General features: G+C 47.4%; 1 protein-coding gene across 1 annotated transcript in view; it reads right to left on the bottom strand.

Moving 5' to 3' along the window:
• Nucleotides 1-217: 217 nt before the first annotated feature.
• The window catches only part of AMER1 (APC membrane recruitment protein 1), a 29,151-nt gene continuing 17,099 nt past the window's right edge, over nt 218-12,269 (bottom strand). Inside the window, exon 2 of the mRNA XM_032227683.1 lies at nt 218-4,833. Within this exon, the coding sequence (XP_032083574.1) occupies nt 1,504-4,764 (3,261 nt within the window). The 5' untranslated portion in view covers nt 4,765-4,833 and the 3' untranslated portion in view covers nt 218-1,503. The remainder of the gene's footprint in view (nt 4,834-12,269) is intronic.

The following is a 12,269-nucleotide window of genomic DNA, read 5'->3' as shown; positions in this document are numbered from 1 at the left end:
CAAGACTCCTTTCTGGAATCAAACTGGAAACGTTGCACAGCTCTAAAATTTAACCATAATAAAAAACAAAACAAAACAGAATCCCATTACTTTAAATAAGGGCAGTTTTGCATGTATTGGGGTCCCTGCTCCTTTTAAAATATGCTCTTTCAGATATTGCAAGACCACCACTGCATTGACATTACTTTGTTTCAGTATCAAGAAGTTTTAATTGTAACTTTTTAATTGTATGCATGGCTTCTTAAAAGTAATATACCCCCAAGTAAGATCCTTCTAGATTACCTATTTCAGAGCTTTTTTTGGCCATCTCCCCTCTAATCACATCTTACCCTAATTTAACTGACAGCCAACTCCTTGCTATTTTACCCAGCCCATCTACTGCAAACGAATCTCCTCATTGACAAGCAACAAGTTGGGATAGTTTTCTCCCCCCCCCCCCCCGCTTTAAAACTATAGAAAGCCCAACTGAATTGAGCAGCACGCCCCCCTAATTCAGGGCTTCCAAACCTGGGCCATTTCTAGGTATATGGACTTCAACTCCCACAATTCCATAGCCAGCATAGCCATTGCTGAGAATTCTGGGAATTGAAATCCACTCACCTTCAATTTGCTAAGGTTGGGAAATGCTGCTGAAACAAGTAAACACACTTAAGATATGCTGCACAGCCACAATCCTATATATCACAAGTGCCAGACTTCTGTTGACTGAAGGCTATCCAAGACCTTGTGCCATTTGTCAAAGGCCACATTCCAACCATGGCCCAGGTCAAGACCCGTTGGGAGGATATAAAATGGGTGGTAAGCTTAAGGCACTAATTCTATCCCTCAACTTCCCTCCCAACTAAAAAAAAGGAGGAGAAAATTGGCCCCATCCCCTCTGGAGGAGGTTCTGAGACATAAAAGGTAACCATGCCAGTACTTCTCTATTTGCCCTCTCTTCTACAGGCACCTTTTGGAATAAAAGCAGCTTAGCAGGTTGCCTTCCCAGCACATGTGCCCTCAAAAACTAGGAGTTAACAAGTTTCACCATAAGCAAACCTCTCATTTTGGCAGGTCCTTGAGCTTTTTGCTCCTTCTAAATATACCTTCTAACTTTGGCCAGCTCGTTGACTTTTGGAAATTATTTCTGCTTCTCTTCCCATGATGGTGCAATTGGAAATAATCCAGGACTTTATTCCCATCTCAACTTCTGAGTGTCCCTGTTCTCTCCATATCATTTTGTAGATCAACAGATGTTCCCTCTACCTACAAGCATGTCTGTTTAAGGAGAAACATCAACATTTCACCCAGTTCTCCTAGCTTCAAACCAAAGTCAACAGTATTTGCAGTATTTTCTGTATTCTCACAGCCTACCGGAAGAAAAGCTCACTCCAATTCAGCTGGAGCCCTATTCACAAAAGCTATTTGGCTAGCTAAGTTCATAGACTAACTAGCTGGCAGGAAGTGCTTCCCAAATGTTCTGGGTCTAGAGTTTTCCCAATGTTCAGCCCCTATGGGTGGTTCTCAGCACTGCTCGGTGTGAAGCTGAGATGTTCCCTGAGCCACATCCCTAGGCTTATACATTGACGGCTTGTCAGAGGAGCAAGGGAAATTAAAGCTCAAAGGCAAGTCTAGCTCTTTCTTTCCCAAAGGGAGGACCCAAGCATGTTTTTTAGACAGACTGTCCCCACCAGGCCTCTGAGGAGTAGAGCCCTCTGGTGACATCACAGGCGCTTGCAGAAACAGAGTGGAGGGCCTGGTCAGTGGTCTCAATGCTGGAAGGACTGGATGGTTGCTTCCATCTGCATGAAGGTGTCCAGCTGGTTCCTTGGTGGAATTCTGACCCAGGTGAGCCAAAGGTGGAGCCTTGTCAGAGTGCTCCAATATTCCCCAAGGACTTTGAGAGGGGAGTGTATGCCAACTAGTCTCTCCTGTTTTTGTTTCTTGCAAGGAAATTTCCGCCTTGCCATGTGGTACATTCAACCGTCCTGGCCATGAGAGGCCACCAATAGCTTCTTCTCTTTCTCCTGGAGAATGTGGCACACCTTCCTGGCCATTGTCCAACCCAAGAGGACCAGGATCCTTTTTGGAACCACTACAGAGCTCAAATGGCCTAAAACTTTTCTTGAATAGCTGCAAGCTTGCCAGCTCAAACTCCAGACTTTCATTATCAAGGGATCGGCTTCTCCTGCAGATGGACAGAGGCTCCAGCAGAGGTGCATTCAGTTCCTGAAGCCGAAGACGCCGAGGAAGGCTGGCAGCTCCCCAGTGGAAAGAGATCTGAGGATACTCAGAAAACATTCGCTCATCACATTCAGCAAAGGGTGCTTTGGAGTCATAAGTGTCCCTGAAAGCCTCAAAGGATGCGGTCATATCCTCATCCGTGTTCATCTGCAGATGCTCCTCGCATTCCCCTTCCCCTTCTTGTTCCACATCGACAATATCAAAAGTCACCATTGTGGGCAGGTCAGGAAGGTTCTGAGTAAATTCAGAGCCTGAATCGGAGCTTCTAAGACTTTCAGACAGGCTGGAGAAAAGAGTCCCATTGCTGGTGAATTCCACCAAGGCTTGTGAGAAGTTGACAGCTTGTTCTGGTTCTTCGTTGCGTTCCTGGCAGGGCTCCTGAAAGTTAGCTTTTGGAGAGCAGCCGTGGTGGCCATGCACTCTGTAGAGAGGGAAGGTCACAGAGTTTCCTGAAGCCAAAGCACGGGAATCAAGCACCGGATGTTCATCGCTGGAGCCCAACTCTGAACCATTCTCTAATGGCTGAAGAAGGCAACTATTGTGTGCTTTAGTGGTGCTGTTGCTATCACAAAGCTTTTCTGGATAGAGCTGCTTGTGGAGATCATCTTCCCAGTCTTGGTTTTCTGCTAGCTTCTTTCCACCACTTAGACTTTTGTTCAAAGCACAAAAATTCATTTGCTCACAACCAAGGCAACTCGAGCTCTTCCCAACTAAGTGGGTTGTTTGCATTTTACATTCAGACAACTGCCCTGGTCTCAGATGTTGGTCTCTTCTAAGCTCCTGGAGGTGTTTCAGGGCTGGCTCTCTTTGCATCTCCCCAAAAAGCAGCTGTTTCTGGAGAGTTGCCAGCCTCTGCTCTTCTGTTTCCATCACTTCACTTTTCTGATCCATCAGCCAGATCAAGTCCTTCTCATCAAGGAGAGCAAAGTCCAAAAACTGGTCAAATATCTTTGAAGGAGACAGTTTCCCATCAAACCAGGATCCATCTCCATGAGATGGGCTCATCAATGCATCATCTGGTTCATAGAACTCATAAAGAGCATCCCCACTGTAGCTGTCCCTCGGAAGGCGGTCCTTTTTGATTTCATCTAAACCATCAATAGCTTCATCTTCAGGACCTGGGGTGGTAGAATCGTAGTAGCCCTCATCACTATTGGGAGCAGATTCTTGTTGATCACTATGTGGTGTCAGAAGGTCTATATCATTCCTTGTTCCTTCAGTGTATAGATTAACTTCCTGCTTGCCACCATCCATACCCTGAAGGTCACATTTGGTTATGAGCTCCGGCAGATGTGCTTCAGAGGCTACATCTCCTTTGATGGCTCCTGCCCACATCTGCTGGAGGTACTCTTCTAAATCCTCCGGCAGGGCCATTTCCTCCCCTCCACCTTGGTAAGTAACCAAACAAGAGGTCCTCTTGGTAGCATCCCGGCTGCGTTCCACAGAAGTCGAGCTCTCTGTGATGCTATCAATATCCGGTTCTGCAATGATATCTCCACAACCGGTGAAAGAGTCAAAGCTTTTAAGGGACGTCACCTCCCCAAACATCAGGCTAAGTTGTTCCCTGGATGGTAGGCAAGGAGGGTTCTTCTCCAGGAACTCTGGTTCAAAAGCATCAGGGAGGTCACCATAGGCAGAGTCAGCACAGACATCTTCCAGGTTTGGCTGTCCATCTCGAAATCCTTCAAGAGACGCAGGTCCTCTAGCTGCCTCACCAATGGACCTCACTGGGCATGAGGCCAAGCAGTCCATCTCTCCTGTCTCATTATGGTTGGCAATTTGAGGCACAGCATCGGCAGAGAAATTCTCCACACATTCTGGCGTCACAGTTCCACTTTGCAGACTCCTACCCAGTCCACTTCCATGTGTCTGTTCTTTGGTCCCGGTGTCCCTGAGAGCCCATTCTTGCAGCTCTGTCTTCTCAGGTTCAGCAACTTTGTTCTTCCGATGACGGCGAATGCTGTTGAAAAGCCCCTTCAGCCCCTTTTTGGATCTGGGGAGGAACAAGGACTTCTCTCCGGTCAGCTTCTTTTCAAAGCCTTCAGAGTTGCTGGACAGAAAGTTTGAGCTCTGGGTGAAGCCAACTCTGAGCTCAGTTCCCAAAAGAGAGCTCTGAGAACTTGGCAGCAGCTGGGCAGGAGGAAAGTCTGGCCCTCCGTCTGAGGAACTCCTGAGGCATCCAGAAGTGGCCTCTTCATGCGCCACATCACTGATGCCATCATGAGTCTTGCTCTTGCTGAGACCCTTTTTGGAGGCTCCCTTGGCTTGGCTTTTATTCTTCCCCCCAAAAAAGCTTGGTAGGGTGCAAATGCTTCTCTTTCCCCCAAAGAATTTAAAGGCTGTCTTCTTCAGCTTGCTGGCTGGTGCCTGTTGCAAATTCGGCTCTGCCCCAGCGAAGGAAGCATCACGGGGTTTGGAGAGGTGGCTAGCTGCCCCATTTTCCTCTTGGGACTCTTTTCTATCTTTGGCCAAGAGAGACTTGGCCCTGGGATTCTGAAGGATGTCTGCAGCTTCTACAGCAGCCATTCTGCCTTGCATCATCAAGTGAAGACCAACAATCTCATGGCTGCTTCCTCTTTCGTGTCTTTTGACCGAAGCATCATGGGAATTCTAAAAGAAAAAGAAAAAAGAGAATGGGGAAGAAAAGAGAAAGAGCATCAAGACAGTGTACTGAAAATTGGCAATTATTTAGAAAGGGGTTTCTCAACTGTGCCTGCTTAAAGACCCATGAACTTCAACTCCCAGAACTCCTCAGCCAGTGTTGTGGCTGGGGCATGCTAGGAGTTGAAGTCCACGCATCTTAGAGGTTGAGAACTTCCGCTTTAGAAGATCCTGCAATGGTATGTTGGAATAACCTTGGGAGACCAGGCAAAGAATGCAACCGGAAAATGGTTACATCAAAGGCAGCTGAGCCCACAGCAGGAGTGTGGGTGGGCAAGAGAAGAGACCCTCACTAGTTTTGGGGCTGCAAAGGGGACAGAAGGAGAAAAGTACGTTCAGACTTGCAAGATTGATGTCAACCTTAATAGACAGACCAGGCAGAAATATGAATAAAACGAATTCTATTTTATTGTAACCCTAGATTAATAGAATCTGTCTGTTAAGTCTGACACTCTAGGTTTTCCTCGACTTGCAACAATTCATTTAGTAACTGTTCAAAGTTACAATGACACTGAAAAAAAAGTGACTTGGGACTGTTTTTCACACAACTGTTGCAGCCTCCCCTTGGTCACGTGATCAAAATTCAGATGCTTGGCAACTGGTTCATATTTATGACGATTGCACTATCCTGGGGTCATGTGATCCCCTTCTGTGACCTGGCGAACAAAGTCAATGTGGAAGCCAGATTCATTTCCCAATCATGTTACTAAGTTAACAGCAGTGATTCACTTAACAACTGTGGGCAAGCAAGGCTGTAAAATGGGGCAAAATTCACTTAACAGAAATTTTGGGCTCAATTGTGGTTGTAAATCAAGAACTACCTGAACTTTCCCCCCCCCCCCCCCACATTGACAGCTGCACAACTAGTCCTATTATTGACTTTTCATGGATTAGGGCAGGGGTGAGCAACTATGGCAACTTTATGACCTATAGACTTGACTCAGGAATTTTGGGAGTTGAAGTCCACAGATTGGAAAGTTGCTATAATTGCTCATCCATGGATTAGGGAGTGCTTATGTTTCTGAACACCTTAACAATAAAAAATGAAATGACTGATCTCATATTTGTACTGCTTTGATGTTACACCGATCAATCACAAAACAGGAATATCATACTAATGGCCTTTAAGGCTCATTTAAGGTATTTATGAAGCTCAATAGTCCAGTGGTATAATTTTTCATCTTCAGTAATTCAATCTATGTAATCTATGTAACCTGTAGACAGATAGAGGCAAAGGCAGGTAACCTCAGATGGGTGGACAATAACTATTCACTTCTGCCAACTATTTTGTTCTGGCAAAAATCAAAATAGCATCTACTAAGGCTTTAAGATTTCTTCCAGCTCTTTGTAAAAGAGGAAATGGAACTCCAAACTCTTAACTTCCCAATTCTTATCCTAGAAGGCTTACACATTATTATTTTTTTCACATATACCAATTGATTCCTCTATACAACATGTAATACATATTAGCCCAAAAATGCTTATTATAGAAAATGCCTTCTTAACACACCCACACAGAGACACATTGATGGGATTTCTCTGTGACACAATCCTTTTCTCTTTGGCCAATTCCTTCTACCTCCAGATCTCAAATCCATCCAGTGACAACGTAGCTGCTTCCTAGCTGCCCTGAAAATAGGGAGAATTTCAAGACCACAACCACCTCTGTGAGGCAGGTAGTCCTCGACATACAACCACAACTGAGCTCCAAATTTTCACTTTTAAGCAAAGTAGCTTTTGCCCCATTTTATTACCTTTCTTCACATGGTTGTTAAGTGAATCACTGCAGTTGCCAAGGTAGTAACGCTGGAAAGGTTTCCCCATTGACTGAAAAGGTCGCAAAAGGGATCCCGTGACCTTGGGACATTGCAACCCTCGTGGTGTATACAGGCCAGTTGCCAAGCACCCAGATTTTAATCATGCAATGCTGCAATGGTCAGAAGTGTGGAAAATCATCATAAGTCATCTTTTCAGTGCCATTATAACTTCGGTCATTAAATGAATGGATGTAAGTGGAGGACTACCCATAGTTAAAATGAGAAAAATCTGGGAACCTGATCAAATCTTTCCAGCCCATATCTTTGGCATGTTTTCTCCCTCAACTGACGCTTAAGTCATAACTGCCTAATTTAAATCTCAGTTAGGCTGTTGGATTGAGCTCTAAACTCCTAGCTGAAACCAACAGCCTAATTCCCAACTGGAGCTATTAATATTCAATCACAGCATTTGGCAAAAACTTAGTGGAACTAACCACAAAGATAGGCAGAGTAAGCAATAACCTTGGGTCACTTCAATCAAGATTTAACTAAAGAAATATTAACCCTCTAAAGGCCAAGTGATTTCCCAGACCCAGAAGAATTTTGGGAGAGAATTCCTTTATGTAATCACTATGGAGGACATAACCTGCTATGAAACAAAGATTAGAGCATTTATAAGAAACTCAACTAAATCTGCATGACAATTCTGCTTTAATCTGTACAGCTTCAGCCAAGCTGCTGTTGACATACTCTCCTTTAATTCCTGGAATTCACTAAAAAATTATCTCAAAAACATATCCCTTCTGCTCTCCTCCCAGTCCACTGAATATAACTAGCTCTGTCTATCAGCACAGATGATGCACTGCCATACAACTAATTCTCAATAAATCACCAATTTAAAGAATGTATCATCAAACAGACCTAGCTGCCCAGAAGCAGAATCCAGCCTGATCAAGTGGGGACTTCCTACAAGAGACTCAGTCAACACTTTCTTCCTGCATGGAAGAGCCCCTAATCCAAGCCAGCCTGAGCAACCTGCCCAGAACTTAACAGATCATGTTGGTCCATTAAGATAGATACCCCTGACGGTATCTATCATGGACTCGCATTTGCCTGCATCACACATTATTCAGTTCCTCTACTGAACACACCTGTCTGGTCTGCTAAGCAAAGGAATTTTGCCTTTATTTCCCTAATTAGAAAATGTGAAATTGCCAGAAACTGGAAAGAGGAATCTATAGAATTAAAGGGGTACTCCTCTTTCTCTCTTCAAGAAAGATGGTCATGTTCTAATGTTCTCCAATTTGCATGACCACTTATTAAACCTACTGTTTGGAGTTCCGTGGCATTAGCCACCGAAACTGAAATATGGAGCAGGAAATATCTTGCTAATCAACACTTTTCCCTTGCCTCCCAAGTTTTTATTCAAGCTAATAGTCTATGGAGATTCTCAGCCATCCAGGTCATAGTTCTCCAAAGATTATTTTTCAAGAGGCAACTGGACTTTCTTGTTTCTCTCAGAGCTGAAGAAACTTCTTGGATGAGAAGCGAAATGTCTTAAAAAAAAATGAAGTCCAGTTGTCTCTTGAAAAAACACCTTTGGGGCATTCAAGCTAATAATGATTGGAACATCCTTGAAGATTTGGTGGCAGACTAAACCAAGCAAGATCTGATAATGAATCCCTATCCATTAGTTCAATCCTCCCTATAGCCAGACCTCTCATTTCAAGCCTTGATACTTTACAAAAGTTTCAACCTTGGCAACATTAAGATGGGTGGACTTCAACTCCCAGAATTCCCTAGCCAGAATGTTCTGGCAATTGATGGCCAAATAGTTGGGGGAAAAGTCATGGAATTTTGTTTTTATGCAAGACAACTGCAGAGATTTTTATATGCTCAAAAATGAACAGCTTTGGTACTGCCTACAATGGAGCAATAGTTGCTGAAGAAGAAGTCAGAAATTGCAGAGTAGGAGAAATCAACATCTATGATTGGAGAAAAGTCAACATTTACATTTATGGCTGACTGGAAACCCTTTATGGGCATTTTGCATGAAACTAGGAGATGGTAAGTTCAAGTCTGGCCTTAGCCATGAAAACCACCTTAGGCCAGTCCTTCTCTCAACCCACCTCACAGGCTGTTGTTGTGGCGAAACTAGGAGAAGGAAGGCGCATTAGATATGTTCACCACCTTGAGTTATTCATAAAATTAACAAAGATGGGATATAAAAAAAAACATAAATAAGCCAAAAAACATGAAAGTCTGATTTGTGATTTTTCTGATTAGAAAATATCAGATAATAGAAAAGGGAGCCTTTTTGTAATAGGTAAGAAATAACCATCTTATCTTTGCTGCAGAGGAAATTGGAAGCTTCAACATTTCATGCCTTTTTACAATAACAAAATCAATCTACTCATCAAAACCTAAAATCAAACTTTCATTTTTTTTTTGTTTCAAGAAAAAAGTCCAGAAGTTATTTCCAATAGAAACAAAACTAAATCAATCCTTCTCTTTAATTAAAAGTCAGTTTTGCCATCCCCCCTAACTCTGTATCACTTGTTCCATCTATTCATTCTGCATGATAAGCATTTCAAGTCATACTTATAAACCTTATCTTTTGACCTGCAGCAGGATAATGATGCAAGATGAAAAAGGACTTTGGTCTTACCTGAACGTCTATTTTCTGATGGGAGGAGGGAATGGTCACACGTGGGTTTTATCACAGCATGATTGGTCCAAGACTGAGAGGAAATCTATAAATACCGGTGCCTGTCCATTGCTGCCCAGATTCTCGAACATGAACGGTACAACTGAAAAACAAGAAACAACAACACAACAACCCCGGGAAACACCCCCCGGGCCCTCCCCTTGGCCCCAACAGACAGAACTCAGGGCGGGTTGTGACCATTCCCTCCTCCCATCAGAAAATAGACGTTCAGGTAAGACCAACGTCCTTTTTCCAGAGTGGGAGGAGGGAATGGTCACACGTGGGACATACCCAAGCTAAAGTCCCAGGGAGGGAGAACAGAAACTCTAGGGCCCAAGGGGAGCCTCAGCCGCCACCCCCTGTAGTACCCTACGACCGAAAGACGCTTCCGCAGACGCAAAAGCATCCAGACGATAATGTCGGATGAACGAGGTTGGAGTGGCCCAGGTAGCCGCCCGGCAGATGTCTTCAAACGGGGCCCTCGTGGCCCACGCTGCCGAGGTCGCCGCGCTCCTGGTAGAGTGCGCCGTGATGCCCGACGGAACCGGCCGCCCTGAGGCCACGTAGGCCTCTGAGATGGCCTGACGCAGCCAACGGCCGATGGTAGCCGAGGACACCCTCGAACCCAGAGCTCCAGGTAGGAAGGAGACGAACAAGGCCTCCGACTTGTGGAAATCCTTGGTCCGCCGGAGGTAGATCCGCAAGGCACGGCGGACATCCAGACGATGCCAAAGACGCTCCCTGTCAGTGGACGGACTCGGACAGAAGTCGGGCAGGACGATCTCCTGAGCCCTGTGAAAGGGGGTATTTACTTTGGGGACGAATACCGGGTCAAGGCGAAGGACCACTCTGTCCTGGTGAAAATGACAGAGGTCGTCCTTACAAGACAGGGCGCCCAGCTCGGATATACGCCGGGCGGAAGTGATGGCCACCAGGAAGACCACCTTCAGTGATAAGAAGCGCAAGTGCACCGAGCGGAGAGGTTCAAACGGAGCTCCCGTTAAGGCCTTGAGGACAAGCGGAAGATCCCACGTGGGGAATCTATGAACGGGGGGAGGCCTGAGATTTGCCGCCCCCTTGAGGAACAGCTTGACCAGAGGAGACTGGGAAAGAGAAGAAGACCCCGCCGCCCCCAAGACCGAGGACGGAGCCGCCACTTGGCGTCGCAAGGTGTTTTGCGAGAGCCCGTCCTCCAGACCCTTCTGAAGGAAATCCAAGACGTTGGGAATGGTGGCTCTGTCGGGAGAGATGCCCTTGGGGGAGCACCAGCGGGCGAACGCTGCCCAGGTGGAGTTATAAATGCGGGTCGTCGAGGGACGACGGGCCGCCTCGATGGTGCAAATGACCCCGGAAGACAGATGAGCCCCCCTCAGAAGCTGCCGTTCAAGAGCCAAAGGGTCAGCTGAAGCCACTGAGGCTCTGGATGAATCAGGGCCCCCTGCCGTAAGACCACCTCCCCTTGCGGGATCCTCCACGGGGAAGTCACCGACAGCTGAACCAGGTCCGCAAACCAGGGCCTCCTGGGCCAAAACGGGGCCACCAGAATGACCAAGGCCCTTTCCGTCACCACCTTCCTGACGGTCCCCGGGATGAGTGGAATGGGGGGAAAGGCATAGAGAAGGCCCGGGGGCCACCGGCTCCTGAGGGCATCTGTGCCCTCCGCCGAGCTGGATTGGAAACGGGAGAAGAAACGCGGGAGTTGTGTGTTCTCGGGAGACGCAAACAGGTCCACCCGGGGGGACCCGAACCGACGACAGATCTCCCGGAACAGCGAAGGGTGGAGTTGCCACTCGCCGTTGTCCAGAGTTGCTCGACTGAGCCAGTCCGCCTGGACGTTGGAGAGTCCCGAGATGTGCTCCGCAACCAGAGACTGCAGGTGTTTCTCCGCCCATGACCCCAATCGCAGAGCCTCTAGCCAGAGGGCTCTCGAGTGGGTCCCGCCCTGACGATTGATGTGCGCCTTGGTGGCCACATTGTCTGTCAGGAGGAGAACGTGGCTCCCTGTCACTGAGGAGCGAAAGTGACTCAGTGCCAGACGCGCGGCCTTCACTTCCAGCCAATTGATGTTGTGACGGAGGTCCGAGGCCGTCCATCTGCCCTGAGCCATCCGAGAGCCCACCAGGGCCCCCCACCCGAACAGACTTGCGTCCGTGGTGACGGTCACCCTGCTCGGCTCCCAGAACAAACACCCCCGCCGGATGGCCGGGGAGAGCCACCACGCCAGGGATGCACGGACTCCCGCCGAGATGCGGAGAGTCCGAAGGGAATTGCTCATTCGTCCCCTCTGATAGGGGATAAGCTCCCATTGAAGGGGCCAAAGATGGAGCCTGGCCCACGGGACAATCCCTATGCAAGAGACCATCTTGCCCAATAACTGCGACAGAGAGAGGATGGAAACGGAGCTCTTTGTGCGAACGCTCTCCGCCAGCCGACGAAGGCTTACTTGCCTCTCCTGAGACAGACGCACCTCCCCCAACTTGGAATCTATGACTGTCCCCAGATGCAGAATACGAGTGGAAGGAGTGAGATGGCTCTTTTCGAAGTTTACCGAGAACCCCAGGGCCTGGAGGCTCCGAATGGTAAGCCGAAGATCTGAAACGGCCTGAGACAGGGAGCCCGCCTGAAGCAAGACATTGTCTAAATAACATTGGAGGCGGACCGGGACTGATCTCAGATGGGTCGCCAGAGCAGCCAGGACCTTTGTGAAGGTCCGCGGGGCCGAGGCCAGGCCGAAGGGAAGAGCCCTGTACTGGTAATGGTGGGACCCGTGGGAGAACCTCAAGAACCGGCGATGAGCGGGCAGGATGGGAATGTGAAGATAGGCCTCCGTGAGATCCACGGAGGCCAGGAAATCGCCTTTTCTGATGCCCTGAAGGATGGACTTGAGCGATGACATTTTGAACCGCCTGTAGACCAGAAAC

This window comes from Thamnophis elegans, chromosome 12 (genome assembly GCF_009769535.1).
Source record: "Thamnophis elegans isolate rThaEle1 chromosome 12, rThaEle1.pri, whole genome shotgun sequence".
NCBI classification, from domain to species: Eukaryota; Metazoa; Chordata; class Lepidosauria; order Squamata; family Colubridae; genus Thamnophis; species Thamnophis elegans.
This window is presented reverse-complemented; position numbering and strand designations above follow the sequence as displayed.